The sequence below is a fragment of the Miniopterus natalensis genome, chromosome 12 (genome assembly GCF_054644295.1).
Source record: "Miniopterus natalensis isolate mMinNat1 chromosome 12, mMinNat1.hap1, whole genome shotgun sequence".
Lineage (NCBI taxonomy): Eukaryota > Metazoa > Chordata > Mammalia > Chiroptera > Miniopteridae > Miniopterus > Miniopterus natalensis.
The window spans coordinates 2,897,641-2,923,726 of record NC_142092.1 but is presented as its reverse complement, the minus strand read 5'-3'; the positions used below and the strand labels follow the sequence as shown (position 1 = coordinate 2,923,726).

The following is a 26,086-nucleotide window of genomic DNA, read 5'->3' as shown; positions in this document are numbered from 1 at the left end:
ATTTAAAGTTTTCTTAGTATCTATTAGTATCACTACAGTAAAAAATAGTGATTTCCCAAAGAAAGTAGAGGCTTTAATGTCAATTTTCACAGAACCTTCTGGCTTCTCTTTATTACAGACCTAAATTGTACTTTTGCCTTGATCTCAGTGTCTTTAGGGTGCTTAGTAATTAAAATACCTAAGTATTTTTGCTACCCAGGGCATGAAACACTCAACAGCTCTGAATTCATCAAGCTGTTTATCCAAAATGCGAAACAAGAAAGAATGCTGCGATCTCCTACATGTTTACCTTTATCTGCAGGAGCTTGACCATGCCAGAGTCTGTCGTTAGCCAAGCAAGACCATTATATGTTGCTTAGACACTGTCTCTAAAGTTTCTCCCCATGAGTGTAACTACATCAGCAGTGTGATCCAGACATTTGTGCTGACGATTAGAGGAAAGGTGGCGTTGGTTACCGCCTGCTTCTTAGTGAAGCTATAGCACCGCACAGCGTTTTATCCCCACACCACGATTGTGGCATTGGGCACTCCACCTCCTCAGTACCAGATTTCGGATGTATACTGAGTTGTGTCTTCCAGTGTAAGGCTTTCCTAGAGTCACTACATTTATCGGGTTTTTGTTTAGTGTGAATTTTCTGGTGTTTAATAAGATCTGATCTGATGGTGAAGGCCCTTCACGTTCAGCACATGCGCGTGGTCTCTCCTGCATGAGGTCGCTCATGCGCATGGAGCTGTGATTTCTCACTGAAGGCCTTCCCACAGTCACGGCACTCATAGGCTTCTCTCCAGAGTGAACTCTCCAATGTCGATTTAAGTGGGGCTTCTGGATGAAGGACTTCCCACACTCAGTACAAATATAGGGCTTCTCTCCTGTGTGAATCCTTTGATGCATAACTAGCGTTGATTTTCTTGCAAAGGCTTTTCCACATTCATTGCACTCATATTGTCTCTCTCCAGTGTGAGACTGCTGATGTATATGGAGGCCTGACTTTCGAGTGAAGGCTTTTCCACAGTCACTACATTTATAAGGTTTCTCTCCAGTAAGAATTTTCTGGTGAGTAAAGAGGTTTGATCTGTCAGTGAAAGCCTTTCCACAGTCAGCACATCCGTGGGGTCGCTCTCCTGTGTGCATTCGCTGATGCACATGGAGTTGTGATTTCTTAATAAAGGACTTCCCACAGTCCCTGCATTCATAAGGCTTCTCCCCAGTATGAATTCTCTCATGTGTAATAAAATGTGACTTGTGGAAGAAGGCCTTCCCACATTCAGTGCAAACATAGGGTTTTCCCCTCTATGAATTCTCTGGTGCATACTGTGTTGACTTCTGAATGAATGCTTTCCCACACTCACTGCACTCAGAGTGTCTCTCTCCAGCATGACATTTCTGATGTATTCTGAGCCTTGACTTCCAGGTGAATGATTTTCCACAGTCATTGCATTTATAGGGTTTCTCTCCAGTATGAATTTTCTGGTGCTTAATGAGATTTGACCTGTCAGTAAAGACCTTCCCACACTCAGTACAGATGCAGGGTCTTTCTCCAGTGTGAATTTTCTGGTGTATAATGAGATTTGTCTTGTGGGTGAAGACCTTCCCACACTCTGAACATATAAAGGGACTCTCTCCTGTGTGCATTCGCTGATGCACATGGAGTTGTGACTTCTTTATACAGGATTTCCCACAGTCAGCGCATTCATAAGGTTTCTCCCCAGTATGAATTCTCTCCTGTGTAATAAAATGTGACTTCCAGATAAAGGCCTTCCCACATTCAGTGCAAACATACAGTTTTTCTCCTGTATGAATTCTCTGGTGCATACTCAGTGTTGATTTCCTTGTGAAGGCTTTCCCACATTCAGTACATTCAAAGTGTTTCCCTCCACTATGACTTTTTTTATGTGTATTGAGGTTTGACTGCTGAGAGATGTTTCTCCCGCATTCACTGTATTTATAGGGTTTTTCTCCAGAATGAATTCCTTGACATCTGAACAGATCTGACTTCTGAATATAGGCTTTTCCATATTCAATGCATTTATAGTAATTTCCTGCAGTATGACTTTTCTCATGGTTTGACTTGAGGGAACTGTCCTTCCCATATCCAGAGCATATATAAGATTTCTCTCCTGTATAAACCTTCTGAGGTATAGCAAGTTGGAAATTCTGAGTAAAGACTGTCTCACATTTGCTGCAATCATTCTGTTTGTCTTCAGTATAAATATTATCATGTGCAAAGAGGTGTGACTTCTGGGTGAAGATGTTTACACAACCAGAAAATCCATAAAGGTTCTTCCCAGTGTGAATATTTTGATGTTGAATTAGAGCTTGCTTATGACTGAGAAGTTTCTTACATTGATTACATTCCCAAGCATTCATTTCTGTATAAGAATCTGTATGAGTAAAAATATTACCATATCCAATAATCTTTTGATCAAGACTTTCTGTTACATTGTTTTTATTATAATTGCATAAGCTTACAATAGGCTTCAAACTCTCTCCAAATGAGTTATAGAGCCTTTTTTTTGTAGGACTAAAGTGTGTGTTTACAATGTCCTTATATCCATAGTCCTTCTCACTAGCTAGTGTTTCTTTGTTGATGAAGACAGTGTGACTTAAAGGTTTGTTCTGGTTTTCCTCATATCTCCCTGTCTGTTCACTATCTTGCCACAATTCTAAAATGAAATATGAGTTATCTCTTGTGAAAAGATCAATTCTCTCAGACTTGATTGAAACTTTTTCAGACATTCCCTGTTGTGAAGTTTCAGAACCAATATCCTGATCTGCAAAAGAAAGAAAAATAAAACACACAAAGAACAGTTAACAGATCACAGGAGTAATAAAATATGGAGTTCATTCAGCATGAGCCAGAAAATGAGAGTTCTATGTAAATATAACAAATATATAAAAATATATGAAATACACATAAGCATATGCATAGTGACCTATTTATATGTAATATAATAATATATAGCAATAAAATAAGCACTGATATTACATTTAGATGTTCAAGGAATCATTCTAAGTTATATATTAATTCATTTAAACATCATCGCAACAATTTACTGTTTTATTATTATTGTCTGTGTTTTATAGACAAGTAAACTGAACCAAGAAGAGTGAAGTAATTTGCTCAAATTGAATGTTTAGTAATTAGGGAGGATGAAGCCCGTCAGCTCCAAGTATGTAGCAGAACCACACAGGAAGGTGTCAGAACAAGGTGACAAACTGTGTGGCTGAAAAGACATATTTCTGAGTCTAGATTATTATCTTGATCTGTAAACCCTTGCCAATCTTCCTGGGGAAAAATTAACCACTGTTCCTTAAATACCAATTTATTTATGTATAGTAAAACTACTGTAACTTCAGTAATCCTCAGCCACATAGTAAATAAATGTCCGTGATTTAACTCTTTGCCCCTGGTTTGGGGTAGAGACACATGCATCGAATCAGAAGCATATAATAGAGGAAAATCACCAGAAGCAGGGGCTAAAAGTTGTCCATCAAAATCTATTCCCTTCATTCAAGCACGTGGCTGACTCACAACAGCAGGTCATTTGTCATTGAGTGAAGCCAAATAATTCAGTTCTCATCAATTAAATAGGATTAAAAATTGTATTTGTTGTGACAAGGTCATTATCTTAAGAAACTGGGTGCATCTCCCCTACCTTTCTTTTTTCCCAGTGGCAGCACCCAGTTCTAAGCAGCTGGCAATGCCCTAGGCAGAGGTCATAAAATTACAGCCCTCAGGCTAACTCCAGGCCTCCACCCAAAAGCCAAAATTAGATTTTATATTTCTGAATGGTTGAAAAAAGTCAACAGAAAAATAATACTTCATGTCACACAAAAATTATATGAAAATCAAATTTGTGTGTTTACAAAGTTGTTTTTTTAAAAAATATATCTTTATTGATTTCAGAGAGAGGAAGGGAGAAGGAGAGAGAGAGATAGAAACATCAATGATGAGAGTCATTGATCGGCTGCCTCCTGCACGCCCCCGACTGGGGATCGAGCCCGCAACCCGGGCCTGTGCCCTGACCGGGAATCAAACCCCGATTGCCTGGATCCTAGGTCGACGCTCAACCTCTGAGCCACGCCCGGCCGGGCTGTTTACAAAGTTTTTAATGAAATACAGTCATGTCCATTCAGTGATGCATTTGTCTACAGCTGCTTTGGGGCTATAACTGCAGAACTGAGTAGCTATGACAGCAATCACATGGCTCACAAAGCTAAAAGTATTTACTTCTGGATCTGTTTGCCAATCCTTGCTCTAGGCAATGATGCGATAGCTTTCAAGAAAGTTTGCCCCTGAGTGGCTACAGGAAGCAGAGCTATCCAGCATACCTGGACCATGGGCATTAAGCTCTCACATTTCTTAGTGACAGGAGCCTGGCTTTACCCCAATACACCATTCTTGCCCAGATAAGAACCACTAATATTCCAATCCTGTAATCAACTCCCAGTACATATTTATGTAAAAACTAGATTAGACTATTATCTTACTCTACTAGAGTTCTTGAACACACGGTCCAACCTCATATTTATTTCATTCTGTTTCTAAGGCGTTTGCCTATCCCTAAATGCATGCTTTAACTGTTATATTAGATTTTTAATCACACATATTAATGGCACCTAATAGATCTAACACTGGATTTCTAAACATAAATTTTGATTTTTTGCAACCTTTAGCTTTCTTTGGTTTATAAGCCTGTTGTTATATATGATATTATTTACATTACTACCAACAATGTTCAATGTAAAAATGTTGCTCCTGTGATAAAAGTTTATTATATATAATGCCTCTGTCACAACTGATTCAATTACTTATCTAATAAAATAAAGAGTAACAGGCCAATGATATGTGTGTATGCAAGCTGTCCTTCCACGAGTCATGTCTGTTTTATTACTGAATCCAAAGATACATTTTTTTCCTTTTCCCTTTGAGCTTCCTATTTCTGATCCTCTGTTCCTATTCAAAATCTGTTGCTCTTCATGGGTCATTTAGGGCTTTATGCTCTAAAAACGAATCTGACGTCTCAGCAGACCTCTAGGGAGACTCTCATTTCTTTTAACTTTAAAGAAAAAAACAAAGGCTGGATATTTTAATCTATGCTTAATTGGCATAGATTGTTCCACAACAAATGCTTAAAGCCCCCAAATTTAAACATTTCATGCAGTTATCTTCCCTTTCCAATTACAATTATTGGCCCTTTTAAATTCTCCTAGCAGAAAAAAATTTAAGTCCTTCTGAAACACAGCAAAATAACATCCTCTGCCCTATCACATAAATTCAAGAACTTAATTTTATGACCTTGTGCACTGAGAGGGTTGTAGAATGGTGCATCCAATTGAGAAAATAATGTGGTGATACTTAGTCAAACAAAGTATTAGTACATCCAGTAATAAAGCAACCTCACTCTTGTCCAAGAAAGTCTCACTTTCTACAAGAAAATGGTTTGTGAAGGAATTTATTGCAGGACTGACTATCGCAGCTGGAAGCAGGACGAGTAAAATGTGGTGTACCCCCACACTAGGGAGTGAGGCATCAGTTAGAATAAACCAGAAATATCAATTTAGTGTTAAGGGAAAAAAAAGAAACTGAGTAGAATATATAGCACAGTACCATTTCTATAAAAAAAATACCAACAATTTAAATTTTACAGATACCCCACAAATTCAAGGATAAATGGCAACCATATCACATGTATCAGAGCAAATTTATCCTCTGGGGAGAATGACAGTGAGTGTGAGGGGTGGCAAGTAAAAGGGATAAAAATAAATAAGAAATGACCATCTTATCTGAAGCACATTGATGATAACATTGAAGACAAACTGAAAACTATAATTAACTCAATTTCCTGCACACAGGGTACAAATAGTTTTTGTAAAATATCAAAATAAATGAATTGGTCAGAAAGACCAAGTCAGTGTTGCAATATACTGACCAAGAGGGAACAGAATGTCAGTAAGTATAATTACTAATGTAACATACAGCAAATAGCTGTCCCCAAGTGTAGGGAATGGTACCCTCAAAGTCCACAATTAGACTGTAGACATGGGAGATCATAAAATAAGGCCATAACTAGATGACAATTTTGAAGCACTAAGGGAAAAGAGAAAAAATAAAAAGAAAGCAGCAATGGTGTAACCCACAGTAATTTTTTAAAAGGCAAATCTACGACTGAATGGTAAAAGAAAAATTAAATGCTCCAATAAAAAGACATAGGGTAGCTGAATGGGTAAGAAAACAAGACCAGCTCTGTGGTGTGGCTCAGTTGGTTGGCTGTTGTCCCATGCATCAGAAGGTTGCTGGATCAATTCCTGGTCAAGGCACATGCCCAGGGTTTGAGCTCAATCCAGGGCAGGGTGTGTGTGGAAGGCTAATAGATGTCTATTGGCTAATAAATGTCTCACTCTCATATCAACGTTTCTCTCTCGCTCTTCCTCTCCCTTCCACTCTAAAAATTAATTTTAAAAATCTTTTAAAAAAGAAAAAGGAAACATGACCCATATATATACTGTCTACAAGACACCCACCTCAAAACAAACAAAAAAATGCACACAGAATAAAAGTAAAAGGTTGGAAAAAATATTCCATGCAAATAAATGGACACAGAAGAAAAAAAGCAGGGGTAGCAATACTTGTATCTGACAAAATAGACTTTAAAAAAAAAGGATATGGCCTGGCTGGTGTGGCTCAGTTGTTGAGCATTGACTTTTGATCCAGGAGATCGCAGTTCGATTCCTAGTCAGGGCACATGCCAGGGTTGCAGGCTCGATCCCCAGTCGGGGGTGAGCAGGAGGCAGCCAATCAATGACTTTCATCATTGATGTTTCTATCTCTCTCTCTCCTTCCTTCCTCTCTCTGAAATCAATAAAGACATATTTTTAAAAATTAAAAAATAAATGATATGCCCTAGACAGTTTTGCTCAGTGGTTAGAGCGTTAGCCCTTGGACTGAAGGATACTGGGTTTGACTCTGGCCGAGGGCATGTACCTCAGTTGCAGGTTCAGCCCCTGGCCAGAGTCAGTGCTTGAGTGGGAGGCAACCAATTGATGAGTGTCTCTCCCATCAATGTCTCTCTCTCTCTCTGAAAAGCAATGGAAAAAATTATCCTTGGTAGGGATTAAAACAAAACAAAACAAAACAAACCAAACAAACAAATAAACAAACAAAGGGTTTAAGAGACAAAGGACATTTCAAAATGATAAAGAGAGCAATCTAACAAGAGGATATAACCCTTGTAAACACTTATGCATCCAACATAGGAGCACCTAAATATATAAAATAAATCCTGATGGACATAAAGGGAGAGATTGACAGTAATACAATCATAGTAGCGAATTTTAACACCCCATGGACATCGATAGGTCTTCCAGACAGAAAATAAACAAGGAAACAGCAGCCTTAAATGAACACTAGATCAGATATATTTAATTGATATTTTCAGAGCATTTCACCCAAAAGCAGCAGAATATATATTATTTTCAAGTGCACAAGTGAACTTTCTCTATAATAAATCACATGTTAGGACACAAAACAAGTCTCAGTAAATTTAAGAATATTAAAATCATATTAAAAATCTCCTCTGACCATGACAGTGTGAAACTAGAAATCAACGACAAGATAAAAACAGAAATATACTCAAACACAAGTAAGTCAAATAACATGTTATTAAACAATGAATGGGTTAACAACAAGGTTAAGGAAGAAATCAAAAGCTACCTGGAGACAAAAATGAACACACAACAAATAAAAAATCTAAGGGACACAGCAAAAGCAGTCCTGAGTAGGAAATTCAAACCATTACAGGCCCACTTCAAGAAGCAAGAAAAATCTCAAATAAAAAGTCTAACCCTACACCTAAAAGAACAACAACAAAAAAGCCCACAGTAAATACAAAAAAGGAAATAATAAATATCTGAGCTGAAATAAATGACAGAGAGACCAAAAACAAACAAAAAAACAAAAAAATACCCACCAAAAACTAAAAAACCAAAGGTAAAAAATACCAACAGCTGGTTCTTTGCAAAAATAAACAACATAAACAACACTGACATAACTAACCAGAATCATCAAGAAAAAAAGAGAGAGAAGCTAAATAAATAAAATTACAATTGAAAGGGAAGTAACAACTGCCACCAAAGAAATGCAAAGGATTTTAAGAAAAAACTATGAACAACTATAAGCCAAGAAACTGAAAAACTTGGGTGAAATGGATGAATTCTTCTAAACATACAATCTTCAAAAACAGAATCAGAATATTTGAATATGCCAGTTAAAACTAATGGAATCAAAGCAGTAACCAAAAACCTCCCAAGTCCTACACCAAATAGTTTCACAGCAAATTTTACTAAACATTCAAAGAAGATCTAACACCTATCCTTCTCAAACTATTCCAAAAAATCCATTTTATGAGGCCAGCATTATCCTAATTCCAAAACCAGATAAAGACACTACAATGAAAGAAAATTATAGGCCAATATCCCTAATGAACATAGATGCTAAAATTCTCAACAAAATACTAGCAAGCCAAATCCAGCAATACATTATAAAGATCATACACCATGACCAAGTGGGATTTATTCCAGGAATGCAAGGTTGGTACAATATTCACAAATCAATAAACATGATACATCACATAAACAAAAGGAAGGACAAAAATCACATGATCACATCAATAGATGCAGAGAAAGGCATTTGATAAAATTCAGCACCCATTTATGATAAAAACTCTCAGAAAAATGGGAATATAGGGAACATACCTCAACATAATGAAGGCCATACATGGGATTCCAAGATGGTGGTGGATTAAGTGGAAGCTACACTTATATTCTCCCAGGACCAAACTAGAATTACAACTAAAATAGAGAAAAACCATCCTGAATAATCAACTGAAGGCTAGGTAGGAAGTACGAAGGCATGAGAGGGCTGGGTGGGCTCTCACAGGCAGCAGCTGAAGTTCCTGAGGAATATCTCAGTTGTCCGGGGGGTTCCACTGAGAACTCTGGGATCTAAACCCCAAAACATTGCTGGCTGGTCACAAGTTAACTTGTGTTTCCATTCCCAATGTCATTTACTGGTCATGAGATAACTAGGGTCTGCACTTCACTGCTTGACACTTATTTCGGCTGTCCCTAGTTTTCCTCTTTATGCATGCCTTTTTCTCAACTCATCAGTCAGTATTTCCAGAGATATGACAGGCAATACATCTAATTATTTCCATCCATCTTTTATTATGGCAAAAGTTTTAAAAGATAGTTTTACAAAAAACAGTAACAAGCAGTAAAAAAAAAAAAAAAAATTTCCACTAGGGGTGTAAAGTATGTTCTTCTAAGGGAAAACATAGTAAAACACAATATGTATGTAATACTTGTTTAGTACCACTGCATGCAGACAGATGTTATACAACATATCACATTTAAAAAAATATTAAATGTTTAAAAATATTAAAATATCTGCAATGTTTAGTTTCCACATATAGTAATATAAATATAGGACAGGACAAAATAAAGTACACTTAAGTTTATTCAGATGCTTTCATTTAATATTCAAGTGCAGAAAAGTAGTCAGCCACACAAGCGAGTTCTGGTTCCAAATAGCTGGTCAGCAAGGTGTAAAGAAACTGTGAATAACAATCAGCCTCTGGGTGCTTTGAGTCTTTTCCTTATTTTCTTCTGGACCCAGGGTTTGGGAAAGCCGACCTTAGTACACATCTTGATCCTGTCCAAATACACCCAGCCTCAGCAGAGGAAAGCATAAGGTGTGCATTGTGGAAAGCTTGAAACAGGGTTTTCAAAGCGAGTCACAAACAGCTTCTGACATTGGCTAGCACAGAGACCATCCAAAAGCCTGGGAGTCCTAGAGATCTACTTAATACATAAAAACAAACACAAACAGGCAGCCAAAATGGGGAGACACACACAAAAAAAGCCCCAAATGGAAGAGCAAAGGAATTTTACTGAAGATGAGTTAAATGAAATGGAGATAAGCAATCTATGAGATATAGAGTTCAGAATACTGATTGTAAGGATGCTCAACAGCATGAGAAAAGATGGAAACTGTGAAGAAAATTAAGAATGATATAGTAAAAGTAAAAAATACATTGGGAGGAATAAACAGCAGAAGGGGAAGCTGAGAATCAGATCAGTGAATTAGAACACAGGGTAGAAAAAAATCAATCGAAACCCAAAAGAAAAAACAATTAAAAAAAACAGGAGGACAGTTTAAGGGAGCTGTGGGACAACATGAAACATAACAATATTCTCATTATGGGAATGCCAGAAGGGGAAGAGAATAAGCAAAGGACAGAGAATCTGTTTGAAGAAATAATGGCAGAAAACTTCCCTAACCTGGTGAAGGAAAAAATCACACAAGTTCAGGAGGCACAGAGAGTCCCAAGCTAGAAGAATCCAAAGAAGCCCACACCCAGACACATCATAATTAAAACGCCAAAAATTCAAGACAGAGAGAATCTTAAAGGCAGCAAGGAAAAAGGCAATCCGTTACCTACAAAGGAGCTCCCATAAGGCTGTCAGCTGATTTCTCATCAGCAACTCTGCAGGCCAGGAGGGAATGGCAGGAAATATTCAATATAATGAAAAGCAAGGATCTGAAAACAAGAACACTCTCTCCAGTGAGGCTGTCATTCAAAATAGATGGTGAAATAAAAAGCTTCCCAGATGAAAAAAAAAAAAAAAAAAGGCTAAAGGAGTTTATCGCCACCAAACCAGCATTGCAAGAAAATAAAGGGACTGCTGTAATAAGAACTAGAAGTAGAAAGAAAGGTAAACATAGGCATAAAGAAATAAAATGACAATAGATAAGTACCTATCAATAACAACCTTAAATATAAATCGTTTAAATGCTCCACTCAAAAGACATAGGGTAGCTGAATGGGTAAGCAAACATGACCCAAATATATGCTGTCTCCAAGACACCCACCACAGAACAAAAGACTCACACAGGCTGAAAAAAACTTCTGGAGGGGTGGAGATTAAAGATGGTGGTGGAATAGGTGAAAGCGATATACACCTGCTCCCAGTTCCAAATGGGAGATACACCTAAGACTCAGAGCAATTAACCTGAATTAACAACAGAAGGACACCTGAACAGGAGTATTATATCTAAGGATAGAAAAAAAGAAGCTACACAAAGACTGGTAAGAGGGGTGGAGGCACAGAAGGGCTGGCCCCTGCACCCAGGGGCAGCATCTGTGAAGCTAGAAAAATATTGTGGCTTCAAAAGCACCCCATTGGAAAGAGGGTCTCAATCCCATGCCAGGACCCCTAACCCACAACACCAGGGCCTGGAAGAAGAGCCTGCATAGCATCTGGCAGCAAAAATAAGTGAGGCCTTTGTCCACTGGAAAGGGGAGGGAGTCTGCCTGAATCCAGGGTGTTCTCTGCAAAGGCCACTGCACAGGGACTGGTTCTCAGGCACTCACCCGGAGCTCTGGGGGAGGGAAGGAGACTCAGGGCATATGGAAGCCAGAAGGAGAAGATCAGGGTTGCAAAGTGCTGGAGATCAGGAAGGCAGGCTTCTGAGGTCCTGATCTAACATCTCACACTGTCCCCAGATGCCATCTCCTAGGCCACTCCCACTTCTATTCTTACAGCACCAGCTGGAGAAGTGCACTAACCCTGTCCTCCAAATACTGGTGACACCACCCTGCCAAGCTTGAGTCTGGCACAAAGAACTGCAGGCTGTCCCCAAAAGGGACCTGAACAGTGCTTTTTCATCTGGAGAAACTGTAGACAGCTTTAGACGAACATTGAACTGAGTGGCTGCGGAACAAGAGCCAGTCTTCCCCCTCCCACAGGTTAGGTGGGTGCAGTCCCCACGGGAAGGCACCCTGCGCAGGGCCTCATGCTGCAGATAGCTACACTTGCAAGCCTCCCTTCAGGATCTCTGGCCAGGCACAGTCAAGCAAGAAAGCCAGCAGCTAACTAACCTGCTAAGGTCCTGCACCACCCTCAACAATGGGTCATCTGAATTTTCATTCCCAAAGCCTGGATTTGCATTCCAAAACCTGCCTGCACCTCAAGCCAAGTGCAGAACCACCACTGGAGCAAGGTGCAAACCAGAACTGGGATTTTGGAGCACCCCTCCTCAGAGGCCTTCACCAGGGCTTCTGGCAGTGAGCTTCAGGGATAGAGGGGGGTGATAAGCTCTCTACTCTCCCACCTCAAAAGCCAGTGTAACCTCAAGCAGAGGAGGAAGCCTTGTGCTATCACTCCAAACCCCACCTGCATTGTCCTGCAGGGGCACACTTGCTGGGAAAGAGGGTCACAAATAAGAACTGTGAAGCCTGGTGAGTCCTCTAGGAGCTTCCCTTCAAGAGCTCTGGTGGTGTGATCCTGAGCTGTAGGGCAAGTGCTTGGCTTCCTTCTTGAAGGCCAAGCACCTACACCACCCCCAACAAGGGGCCGTCTGAATTTGCATTCCAAAACCTGCCTGCAGGACAAGCCAAAGGCAGACCCACAACACTTGTGCAAACCAGACTGGTTCTTTGGACCCCCCCCCTCAGGCCTTCACTAGGGCATCCCCCCCCCACAAGAGCAAGAGCAACCCCAAGCAGAGGGGTAGCCCTGTGCTATTACTACAAACCCCACCTGCACCATCCTGCAGGGACAGGCTTTCTGGGAAAAAGGGTCACAAATCAGAACTGTGAAATCTGGTGTGACCCACTAGGAACCTCCTTTCAAGAGTTCTGGCGGGGTGCTGAAGAGCTGTAGGGCAAGGGACTAGCTCCCTTCTTGAGGGATGAGGACCTGCACCACTTCCAACAAGGGGCCACCTGTATTTGCATTCCCCAAACCTGTCTGCACCACCAGCCAAGTGCAGACCAAAAGGGGAGAGGGATTGTAAGTCAGAACTGGGCATCTGGAGCCTCCCTCTTGGAGGTCTACATCAAGGCCTCTTGCAGTGAGCTGCAAGGAGAGAGGAGTGACAAGCCCTATCCCACCCCCTACAAGAGCCAGTGCTACCCCAAGCAGAGAGGGAAGCCTTGATCTATCACTCCAAGCCCCATTGAAACTGTCCTGCTGTTGCAGCCTCACAGGGTAAAGGGGTACAAATCAGAACTGTGAAATCTGGGGCATCCCCCTAGGAGCTGCTCTTCCAGAGCTCTGGTGTAGGATTTAAAGGAGAGTATCTACCTCCCCTCTTGAGGGCTAAAGGCCCTGGCCACCTCAATCAAAGGGTAGATTAGACCAGTACCCCAGATTCTGCTGGCAAAACCCTGCTAATCTCATATCCACTGGAGGAAGGGGGTGCAAAGCAGAGCTTGGATATTGGACCTGACTCACTCAGGCACTCCAACAAGGCCTCTAGCAGAGCACTGCAGAGACAGAAGGAGATGAGCAGCCTTGTTCTCTCCCTTGAAGCTCTACTTGCATATGTCTCCTGGGGAAGCCACACATGGGAAAGGTGACATATCCCAGAGCCGGGGAATCTGGTGTGACCCCTTTGGAGCATCCCCTCAGGGTTCCTGACAGGGCACTGCTGAGCTAGAAGGAAAACAGCTAGTTTCCCTCTTCAGGTCTGAGATCCTGTGTCACCCCATTCAAAGGGAGGATTGGATTTGCACTCCCATCTCCAGCTGGCACCATCCTGCTAAGCTCATTTCTGTGGGGTGAAAGAATGGGCCAACAACAATCAGCTCCCAATCACAATAGGAGGGTCTACATAACCCACACAAGGGACATTACTAGATCATTCAGTGCAGGAGTTCAAGGAGCCTTTACCACTGTGTCCCACAGGACACTTACTACATAAGGCCACCCCATAAAGACTGGGTGTCATAGCAGTTCTAGCTTATACATAGGAACAAAAGGAAAGAGACAGCTAAAATGGGGTGACAAAGAAACAACCCCCAAACTAAAGAAAAGGAAAAATCACCAGAAAAAGACCTTGATGAGATGGAGGTGAGCAAGTTATCAAAAATAGAGTTTAGAGTAATGGTTATAAAGATGCTCAAAGAAATTAGTGAGAACCACAAGACACTTAATGGGAAGGTCCAGGAACTTAGTGAAAACATGAAAAAAGATACAGATAGGATAAATAATAACCAGGCAGAAATGAAGACTACTGTATCTAATATCAAGAATACACTGGAGGGGATTAAAAGCAGGCTCAATGAAGCAGAGGATAGAATAAAGAATTTAGAAAGTAAGGTAGAAAAAAACACCCAATCAGAGCAGCAAAAAGAAAAAACACCTAAAAAGCATGAGGACAGTTTAAGGGAACTTTGGGACAAGATGAAGTGAAACAACATTTGCATCATAAGGGTGCCAGAAGGGGAGGAAAGTGAGCAATGGATAGAGAAATAGAGAACTTGGTGGAGAAAATAATGACAGAAAACTGTCCTAAGCTGGTGAAGGAGAAAGTCACACAACTTCAGGAAGCACAGAGGGTTCGAACAAGAGGAACCCAAAGAGACCCACTTGAAGACACATCATAAATAAAATGGCAAATGTCAAGAACAAAAAGAGAATATTAAGGGCTGCAAGGGAGAGACAAGCAGTGACGTACATGGGAGCCCCTATGAGGCTGACAGCAGATTTCTCAACAGAAACACTTCAGGCCAAAAGGGAGTGGCATGAAGTTCTCAAAATAATGAAAAGCAAGAACTTGTAACCAAGACTGCTTTATCCAGCAAGGCTATCATTTAAAATTGAAGGTGAAATAAAGAGCTTCCCAGACAAAAAAAGGCTAAAGCAGTTCAGTACCACCGAACCAGCGTTGCAAGAAATGCTAAAAGGACTGCTTTAAGAAGAAGAAATACTGAGAGAAAAGTACATCAGCATAAAGGGAAAAAATGGCATTAAATAAGTACATATCAATAATAACCCTAAATGTAAACAGATAAATGGTCCAATCAAAAGACATAGGGTAGCTGAATGGATAAGAAAACAGGACCCAAATAATATGCTGTCTACAATAGACCCACCTGAGAGCAAAAGATTCACACAGGCTGAAAGTGAAGGGATGGGGGAAAAAATATTCCATGTAAATGGAAACGACAAAAAGGCTAGAGTAGCAATACTTATTTCTGATGAAATAGACTCAAAATAAAGACCATAAGAAGAGACAAAGAAGGTTACTACATAATAATAAAAGGATTGATACAACAGGAGGAAATAACCCTTAAAAATATATATGCACCTAATATAGGAGCACCTAAATATATAAAAAATTTCTTGGTGGACTTTTTGGGGGAGATCGACAACAACACAATCATAGTGGGGGACTTTAACACCTTACTGTGATCATCTGTCTTGGACAGATCATCAAGACAAAAAATTAACAGGGAAACACAGGCCTTAAATGATATACTACAGATAACGGATTTAATTGACATTTAAGAAACATTTCATGCCAAAGGAGCAAAATACACATACTTTTCAAGTGCACGTGAAACACTCTCAAAAATGAACCACATGTTAGGGCACAAAACCAGTCTTTACAAATTTAAGGGGGTTGAAATAATAAAAAGCATCTTCTCAAATCACAATGGTATGAAACTAGGAATCAACTATAATAAAAACACAAAAAATCATTCAAACACATGGAGGTTAAATAGCATGTTATTAAACAGTGAATGAGTTACCAATGAGATCAAGGAAGAAATCAAAGCCTTCCTGGAAAAAAGCAAAAATGAACAGAAAACAACCCAAAATCTATGGGACACAGCAAAAGCAGCCCTGAGAGGAAAGTTCATAGCAGCACAGGCCTACCTCAAGAAACAAGAAAAAGCTCTACTAAACCATCTAACAAAACAACTAAAAGAGTTAGAAAGAAAACAGCAAGAAAAGCCCCAAGGAAGTAAAAGGAAGGAAATAATAAAGATCAGAGCAGAAATTAATGACATAGAGACTAAAAAAAAAAAAAAAAAAAAATGCAAAAGATCAATGAAATCAAGAGCTGGTTCTTTGAGAAGATAAATAAGACTGATGCACCTTTACCCAGATTTACTAAGAAACAGAGAGAGGACCCAAATAAATAAAATTAGAAATGAAAGAGGCAATATGACAAAACTGACCCAACAGAAATACAAAGGATCATAAGAAAATACTATGAGCAACTAACTATATGCTAACAAACTGGACAACATGGGACAAATTCCTAGAAACATACAATCTTCCAAAGCTGAATCAGGAAGAATCAGAAAGCAAGAATAGGCTGATAACAATTGAAGCAGTAATAAAAAACTCCCAGCAAACAAAAGTCCTGGACCAGATGGATTTATAGGTAGGTTTTACCAAACATTCAAAGAATTAACACCTATTCTTCTCAAACTATTCCAGAAAATTCAAGAGGAGGAAAAACTCCCAAACTCTTTTTATGAGGCCAGCATCATCCTAATCCCAAAACCAGATAAAGACACTACAAAGAAAGAAAATTTCAGGCCAATATCCCTGATGAACATAGATGCTAAAATTCTCAACAAAATACTAGCAAACTGAATCCAGCAATATGTTAAAAAGATCATACACCATGAGTGGGTGGGATTTATTCCGGGGATGGAAGGCTAGTATAATATTCGCAAATTTGTTTATGTGATGTATCACAAAATAAATGTGATGTATCACATTTGAAGGACAAAAATCATATGATCATATCAATAGATGCAGAAAAAGCATTCAACAAAATCCAGCACCCATTTTGATGAAAACTCTCAGCGAAGTGGGGATAGAGGGATCATACCTCAACGTAATAAAGGCCACACATGACAAACCTACAGCCAACATCATACTCAATGGGCAAAAACTAAAACCATTTCCCTTAAAAAAACAGGAACAAGACAGAGTTGTTCGCTTCCACCACTCTTAGTCAAGATTGTACTGGAAGTCCTTGCCACAGCGATCAGACAGGAAGAAAACATAAAAGGTTTCCAAATTGGAAAGGAAGAAGTAAAACTGTCATTATTCCCAGATGACATGATACTGTATAAAGAAAACCTGAAACACTTCACTAAAGTACTAATAGAACTGATAAATAAAATCGGTAAGGTAGCTGGAAAAAAAATTAATATCCAAAAATTGACGGTATTTTTATACACTAACAATGAAGTCTCAGAAAGAGAAAGAAAAAAAATAAAATTAAAAAATAACCATTTACCATAGCAACTAAAAAAATAAGATGCCTAGGAATAAGCTTAACCAAGAATGTAAAAGACCTGTACTCAGAAATCTACAGGACGTTGAAAAAAGAAATAGAGGAAGATATAAACAAGTGGAAGAATATATCATGCTCATGGATTGGAAGAATTAATATCATTAAAATGTCCATATACCCAAAGCAATTTATAGATTCAGTGAAATTCCTATTAAAATACCAACAGCATATTTCACAGAGCTAGAATAAATATTCCAAAAATTTATATGGAACCAAAAAAGACCCTCAATAGCCACAGCCATCTTGAGAAAGAAAAACATGGAGGAATCACTTTACCAGATATCAAACTGTATTACAAAGCCACTGTAATCAAAACAGCCTGGTATTGGTACAACAGGCATATAGATCAATGGAACAGAAAAGAGAGCCCAGAAATAGACCCACACCGTATGGTCAGTCAATATTTGAAAAAGGAGGCAAGAACATACAATGGAGTAAGAGTCTATTCAATAAATGATGCTGGGAAAATTGGACAGGTACATGCAAAAACTTAAAACCAGATCACCAACTCACTCCATACACAAGAAAAAATTCAAAATGGACAAAAGACTTAAATGTAAGTCACGAAACCATAAAAATCCTGGAAGAAAACATAGGCAGGAAAGTCACAGCCATCCCACGTAGTGGACTTTTCACTGATACATCTCCTGGGGCAAGAGAAACAAAGGAAAAAATAAACATATGGGACTACATCAAACTAAAAAGCTCTGCACAGCAAAAGAAAACAGCCTCAAAATACCAAGGAACCCCACGGTCTGGGAAAACATACTTGCCAAGGATGCATCTGATACGGGGCTAATTTCCAAAGTGTACAAAGAACTCATATTACTCAGCAAGAGGAAGACAAACAACCCAATTAAGAAATGGGGAAAGGACCTGAATAGACACTTCTCCAAAGAGGACACACAGATGCCAAGAGACACATGAGAAAATGCTCAAGGTCGCTAATCATCAGAGATGCAAATTGAAGCCACAATGAGGTGTCACCTCACACCTGTCAGAATGGCTCCATCAACAAATCAACAAACAACATGTGCTGGCGAGGGTGTGGGGAAAGGGGAGCCCTGGTGCACTGCTGGTGGGAATGCAGACTGGGGCAGCCACTGTGGAAAACAGTGTGGAGGTTCCTCAAAAAATTAAATATGGAGCTGCCATTTGACCCAGTGATCCCACTCCTACGAATGTATCCTAAGAATCCTGAAACACTCATCAGAAAGAATATATGCACCCCGATATTCATAGCAGCACAGTTTACAGTAGCTAAGATCTGGAAACAATCCAAGTGCCCATCAGTAGATGAGGGGATAAAAAAGCTGTGGGACATTCACAGAATGGAATATTACTTGGCTGTAAAAAAGAAGGAAATCTTACCTTTTGTGATAGCATTGATGGACCTAGAGATTATAATAATGCTAAGTAAACTAAGCCAGTCAGAGGAAGACAAATACCACATGATTTCACTTATATGTGGAATCTAATGTACAAGCCAAATTGACAAAATAGAAAAAGAGGGATACATGGAACAGACTGACATCTGTCAGAGGGAAGGGGGGTTGGGGGCGACTGTATGAAAGGTGGAGGGATTAAGAAAAAAACATATATAACACATAGATACAGGAAAGGTTGGGTGGGAGAATAGGTGGAGGTGGGCAAAGAGGGGATGAATGAGGGTGGAGAGACTTTGCTCAGGGTGGTGGGCACACGACGTAGTGTGCAGGTGAAGTTTTATTGAGTTGTACACTTGAAACGTGTATGGTTTTGTGAATCAATGTCACCCCAATAAATTCTATTAAAAATGCAAATTTCAGCCCTAGCTGGTTTGGCTCAGTAGTTAGAACGTTGGCCCTTGGACTGAAGGGTCTCGGGTTCGATTCTAGTCAGTTGCAGGCTCAGTGCCCGTCCTGGTTGGGGCATGTGTGGAAGGCAATCAATCGATGTGTCTCTCTCACATTGATGTTTCTCTGTCTCTCCCTCTCCTTTCCACTCTCTCTAAAAAAATCAATGAAAAAAATATCCTCAGGTGAGGATTAACAACAACAAAAAAGCCAATTTCAGAAAGGTTACTCTTATTAAAAGAAAAAACCCACAAAACCTTAGCCATCTGAGCAGATCGATTTAACTTAATTCCAGCTGTTCTTTCCTAAACTAGTGAGTTTTGCTATGATGCTTGTTTCCCAGCTAAAAGATCTCTGTATATGTTTGTTTACGGGTTCCTGTGTTTTGTGTAGTATTTTCTACCCTGAATACCATTGATGATTTATAAACAAACAAACCAAATGCCTCTATTAAAATGGCTTAACCAAGTGCTTATATAAGAATTCTAGAAATAAAGTTTTAAAAAAATTATATATATATGTATATATATAGAGAGAGAGAGGGAGAGCACACACAGAAATTAATCTAAATGCTTTTCGGAAGCACATGATATGGGAAAATATTTTATTTAAATCTGGTTTAAATTTGGTTTGATTAAATGGACATATCTTTAGAATAAACAACATTAAATAATACTTTAATTCTACCCGGGTTTATTAATCAAATAAATTCAAATTACCCCTGTTGCAAAATTCATCAGCAAGTATCTTGGTATAATAAAATTTTCATAAGTAATCTAAACTAATTGTTAGGAACAAATAAATTAAATTAATATAATTAGGATAAAAGGTTTTTTTAGGTGAACTCTTTAGCAATAATTATATTGTATGTGTACTTAAAAGGCTTTATAACTTTTTGATAACTTGAATCTTTAAAGTTGTGCTAGCTAAAATGAAATGATGAATATTCATTCAATGCCTACACCATTTCCAAATAAGATAAAATGATAAAACATTAATTACTGGACATACATTTATCTACTTTCTGAGTATCATAAAGGAACTAAAAATATCTGAATCCACTAGTAAACATGTCATGTGCCACATAAGAACAACTGTGCTATAAAAAAATATATTTTTAGGATTTATTAAATGTGTTCATAAATGTATCAGTCTAAAGAATACTGGCATAACAGTTTACAATTGCTTACTTCCGAGCATTCATTACAAATTAAAGTTTTTATTATTATTATTATTTTATTTTATTTTTTAAAATATATCTTTATTGATTTCCGAGAGAGGAAAGGAGAGGGAGAGAGAGAGACAGAAACATCAATGATGAGAGCGTCATTGATCGAGCCCGCAGCCGGGGCCTGTGCCCTGACCAGGAATTGAACCCTGATCGCCTGGGTCCTAGGTCCAGGCTCCACTGCTGAGCCACGCCCGGCCGGGCACAAATTAAAGTTTTTTAAAGTTGCAAATTCTAATATGTACTTAAAGCTACAGAAATTAAAAATAATAGGAAAAGGAACGGTGTATACAAAAAATATATGTTTTGGCTTTTTAAAAAGGTATGAAATACAGCCCGCCTGGCGCGGCCCAGCGGCTGAGCATCGACCATGATCCAGGAGACCGGGGTTCGAGTCTGGTTGGGGCACAGGCCGGGTTGCGGGCTCGCTCCCCAGCAGGGGGCGAGCAGGAGGCAGCAGGTCCATGACTCTCATCATTGATGTTTCTACTTCTCCTTCTCCCTTCCTCTCTCTGAAATCAATTTTAAAAAATATTTTGTTAAAAGGTATGAAATATGAAGACATGTTTTTGTTAATGGAAGAATGAGAGAGAATGACACTGTGTACCAAAAGGGACACAAAAAGTTGTAGAGGGTGCATAAAAAAGAAAGAACCTTGAGAAAGGAAATTTTATGTGGTCAAAATGAAAAAAACTGATACTTTATCAAGTAAGTGAATTTAAATATCAAAAGTACATGGGTACAGAATTAGAGTTTGGTCTCCTGTCTCTGCTGAAAGGCCAATTAGTGTGCTACTGATACTGTGACGAAGTTTTCTGCCTAGAAAGCAAAGATTCTATGTTTTATCAAAATAATTTTTATTTTATGTTTTCTTATCATCTTTGTGATTGTTTAAGAAGACTAAATCTCCTCAATAGTGAGAACTAAGTTTTGCTAAAGATTAACTTCTGCCTGTGTCTGAAATCTTCTATTGCCATGTTGGTTAAACAGATAAAGTACAGCTTTATAATCACTTACAACCATATTAAAAGTCAAATATCCAAAACTTTTTATATAGTTTGAAAAACTTCCCAAAATTTAAATTATAAATAAGAGTCTTGACCTGGGACTAACTTTGGGGTGTTCCAGAAGGTCTTTGCAACACCTCAAAAGATTAGTTTTCTTTCCTTACAAAAGATAAATATAAAACTAATTAGGTGTAATTTGTTGTGTTGAAATTCCATGACAAGCACTGTACAATAAAAAATAACAGAGCCTTCTTTAGGTTGTCTTTATATATGTTTTAAATGTTCCAGAAATGTATGTGAAATTGTTGATAATCTAGGATGTTCTGACATAAAGTGTCTGTTATCACAGCTGAGGGACACACTACAGTGACTAAACCTGAGGCGCAGGCCGTGGCACATGGGGATGGAGCCCATTCCGTTTTTATAAAGATGACGCCTCCTTGCCAGGCTCCTGTCATTCTGATGTTCTTGTAACATGGCAACAGTCTGCCCCAAATCAGAGAAATTATGATGAGTTAACAATGGCTGTGAATAGTTGGTGCCACGGAAATCCAGGACAGCCAGTGGGCTGTCCCCGGCTCCCTGGCTTTTCCTCAGTTTTGCGTTCCTCTGCCGTAGGACATTTGGGCTGGACTTCGCTCCGCCGCCACGGACGCTGGGCTATGAGCATGTCCTTGTTGTATGTTTTCTGGACAAGTTGAAACTTCGGGCTGCCACGAAGCTGATGCCCTTACAATGGCAAAAACCAAACAAACTGTTAGTAAATGTGTTTTCCACTTAGGGTATACCTTCCACAATTTCTAGTGATTAAAGCATCCATTTCACTGAGCAAACCATATAAACCTTGATAGACAGCCTTGTGAACTTCTTGGAATTAGGACTGACCCTATTACTCTATATTACCAGGCAAGACCACAGAACTAACAGGAAACTGGATTCAAGCAGAGCAAGTTTAATTACACAGGACTGAAAAAACTGATGAGAAAGGTTACAATTTTACGACTTCTTATTTGAAATATTGCTGATTTTAAAACGCTATTGTTTTGCAGATTTAAGAAATAATTTTTAAGCTACCGGTGACTTATAGCAATTTGGTAAATTCCAACTCTGTGAGTGGTATTGAAACATTTATTTTTTTCTCTCCAACTGATGCCTACAGACTTTGCAAACTCTTAATGATTATTTTTCTTTTTGTGGCAATATATTTGTTTGCATAAGTTCACTAACAGTATGTTCCCTTTATAACAGAATTGGAAAGTAGTTATATTAGAAGGCTTTGACTGGGATGTCATATTTGAGAGAGAAATGCACAGACTCAGATTTGACAAGAAAGCCTTATGGAATTAAGACTGACTATGGAAGCCAATAAAATCCCTTTGGGAAAACAGCCTGGTACCTTGCTTACATGGTAAAAACTCTTTCCAGCTAAGGAACAAAAATTGCTTACTGGGTGCTCTGGCCGGAGTGGCTTAGTTGTTGCTTCCCAAAGGTCACAGGTTTGACTCGCAGTCAGAGCACACGCCTGGGTTGTCGCTCGATCCCCTGTAGGGGGTGCAGGAGGCAGCCGGCTGATGTTTCTCTTTCAAATCGATGTTTCTCTCTCTCCCTTCCTCTCTCTCTAAAATCAATAAAAAAATTTTAATTGCTTACTGGGAGATGCAAAGAAAGAACCTCAGAATGTGTTGGGGACCTTGAGAAGAGAGAACCCCCAGCCTATAGGTTGTAGGTAAAGTCAGATGGCAAGTTTCCTCCTGGGCTCCTTCGCCTCAAAAGGCTGTTTTATGTTTAATCTGAAGATTCTTTATAAAAATTCCCACAAAGCGAATTTAAAAATGCCTATGAGGTTAATTACTATTCTTGCTGGACCTGTACGTATAACCAGGACAAGTTTATTAAAACTAGACTTATTTTGTAAATAAATTAGTCTTAATTTGCTTATTTTTGGTAAAAATGGGAATGATTTTAGAGAGAAAACTTGTTTCAATAAAAACTATAATACACCTTTACGGATATTAGATTCTAGTACGGTTCAGTGTCTCCTGAGTTCATTTTTTCCTACCTATAAACTGGACCTGTTTCTGAATTTTTCTAGTTTCCTTAAACGTTTGGCTGCAATCATCCAAACTAACATTTTCCCATCCTTTGACTTGAGTTATTGAGAACTAAAACTGCCCTTTTCCAAGGCCATGCAAGCTTAAGTTGAACAGCTCGATGTAGACACCAGAGAAGCCACAGTGGCTCGTGAATGGACAATCTTTGCTGCATAAAGGTAACCAGAGAAATTCAAACTGCAGCCCAGAAGAGTCGGTCAGACTGTGACCGCCTGACCCCAAGTCACCTGAGGATGCTGCCAGCTAGATGTCTGGAAATCTTCCTCACCAGCTGCCTTCAGAACTTGAAACTGGGACTACAGTCTGCTCCAAAATTAACCTGTGTTTTTCTCTTGTTTCCATAGAGATGCCTCTTATTAAATATGATAACCTTTTTGACCCACCTATATGGCATGGAAAACTTGTACTTACAAAATATCTGCTCTTATTATTCTGAAATGACCCTTGGAAGCCCCAAGATGCATTACCTCATCCCTAGCTCAGAATGTATTATACACCTCAGTCCCCCGTCTGTCTCTGAACCTCTAATGTAAATGACGGAACCATATATATGTATGTACTGAATCTGGTTATTTTTCTTGATAAGAGAAAGATCTTGATGGAGGTAAAAAGAATAAAAACGCTAGAGAAAGGAAGAAAAAGCCAAAAAAAAAAAAAATCCCCAGGACCCTGGATCCACAGGACCAGCATATAGTATGTTCTCTCCTAAAAAAAGACAAGCAAAGAAGAAAATGCTAATATGGGAAGAGGCTTTTAAGTGGGAATGGCAGCTAGATGTCAAAGGGACCAATATCAATTCTATTCGTGTAGTTCCCAAAGTTTAGAATGTTATATACACGTCATACTAAATGCACTGCAAGGCTGACCGCCTGTGACAGTGTAAATGCAGTTCAGTCTCCCATGCTCATGGTTCCGGACTCCCTAGACAGCTCTGACTTGACATTTCACCATCCAAAATATATTGCTTTTTTTCTTGCTCCAAGTTGAAAATAACTTCTGGTTTGGGAACCTGACACCCTATTAACAGGAAATGATAGAAGACTTGGTTTGAGGCCATACAATGAAGTGTTCCACTTACTTTTCAGAAAAATTCATGGAGAGCAGAGGCATATTCATAATACCCAAAGAGATTACTAAGAACATAGAGCAGAATATGGACAAAACTATTAGACTGTAGCTGTCTGACAGATTTAGAAATCCCACGTACCTCTGAAATCCCACAGATTTCAGAAATTCTACTAAACAAAATACACACAATTAGGTACGGCCTTATACCCAGCAGAACTGTGCTTACCCACTGAGATCAAGTTGAAATAGTTTTCCAGCATTACATCCCTGTATAGGTTCTTTTGAGCAAGGTCCAAATGTTGCCACTCCTCCCTGCTGAAGTCTACAGTTACATCCTTGAATGACACGGATCCCTGTAAAAACACATTCTTATTCAATGCAAAGGATCAGGATTGCAGGATGGAAACAAAATATTTAGAAACTTACTTCTAATAATTTTAAATATGATACAATACAGAATGTTCCCAATAAACACTTGTATTTGACAATATTATTTTGAAGGAAAAAATAAATCTTACTTAAAATATGCCATTCTTTCTGTGGTACTGATAATGTTCTGGGTTTTTGTTGTTTTGTTTTAACCTGTGTGTTGGTTACAAAAGAATAAGCTGTGGTCCCGGCTGGTGGCTCAGCTGGGTGAGCATCATCCCGTCACCACGAGGTCCCTAGTGCGGTTCCTGGTCAGAGCACATGCCCGGGTTGCAAGCTTGATCCCTAGTAGGGGGCATGCAGGAGGCAGCTAATTGATGTTTCTCTCTCATCAATGTTTCTCTGCCTCCCTCCCTCAATTTTTAAAAATCAACTTAAAAAAACAACATATCCTCAGGTGAGAATTAAAAAAAAAATTTGAACCCCTACCCCATGCCATATAAAAAAATTAACTCAAAATGAATTAAAGGCCTAAATGTTTTTACATTTGGCCAAAACTTAAGTTTTACCTAAAAGGAGTAAATCTGTGTGACACGGGATTTGGCAATAATTTCATAGATATGAAATCAAAAGCACAAGCAACCAAAGAAAAAATAGATAAATTTGACTTCATCAAAATAAAATTTTGGTTACAAAGATATAAGCAAGAATGTAAAAAGACAACTTAAGACTGGGGGGGAAATTTTATATTTTTAATAAAATATGATAAAGGAGTTGTGTTTTATTTGTTTTTTTTAAAAATAGGTTTTTAGTGATTTTAGAGAGAGAGGAAGGGAGAGGGAGAGAGAAAAACATTGATTGGCTGCCTTCTGCACACCCCCTACCAGAAATCAAGCCCAAAACCCAAGCACATGCCCTAACCGGGAATCGAACCAGTGACCTCTTGGTGCATGTGATGATGACCAACCAACTGAGCCACACCAGCCAAGGCAATGAGGGATTTGTGTTTTAAGTATATAAAGAACACTTACAACTCAATAAAAAAATAAATAATATAAATAAAAATTGGCAAAAAATCTTAATATACATTTCTCTAAACAATATACACAAATTGCCTAAAAGCATTTTAAAAGATTTTCAATATTTTTAGTCACCAGGAATATTAAAATTCCAATTACAGAGATGCTGACAGAACCCATCAGTCCCCAAGAGAGTGGGAACTTTGGGGTTGGTAAATTTGGATTGTAACTGGCTTCCTGCTCAAGACCAGTGCCACTTCTTCAGCACCTGAACAGCA

At 39.0% G+C, this 26,086-nt stretch overlaps 1 protein-coding gene across 1 annotated transcript; it reads right to left on the bottom strand.

The window, feature by feature from the left end:
- Window positions 1-466: 466 nt before the first annotated feature.
- Window positions 467-24,798, bottom strand: ZNF484 (zinc finger protein 484). The gene is given in 5 exon segments (XM_087823134.1): window positions 467-511; window positions 513-778; window positions 781-2,772; window positions 24,271-24,369; window positions 24,647-24,798. Coding segments are annotated over 5 exon segments (2,436 nt in total). The 5' UTR covers window positions 24,681-24,798.
- Between the last annotated feature and the right edge of the window lie 1,288 nt (window positions 24,799-26,086).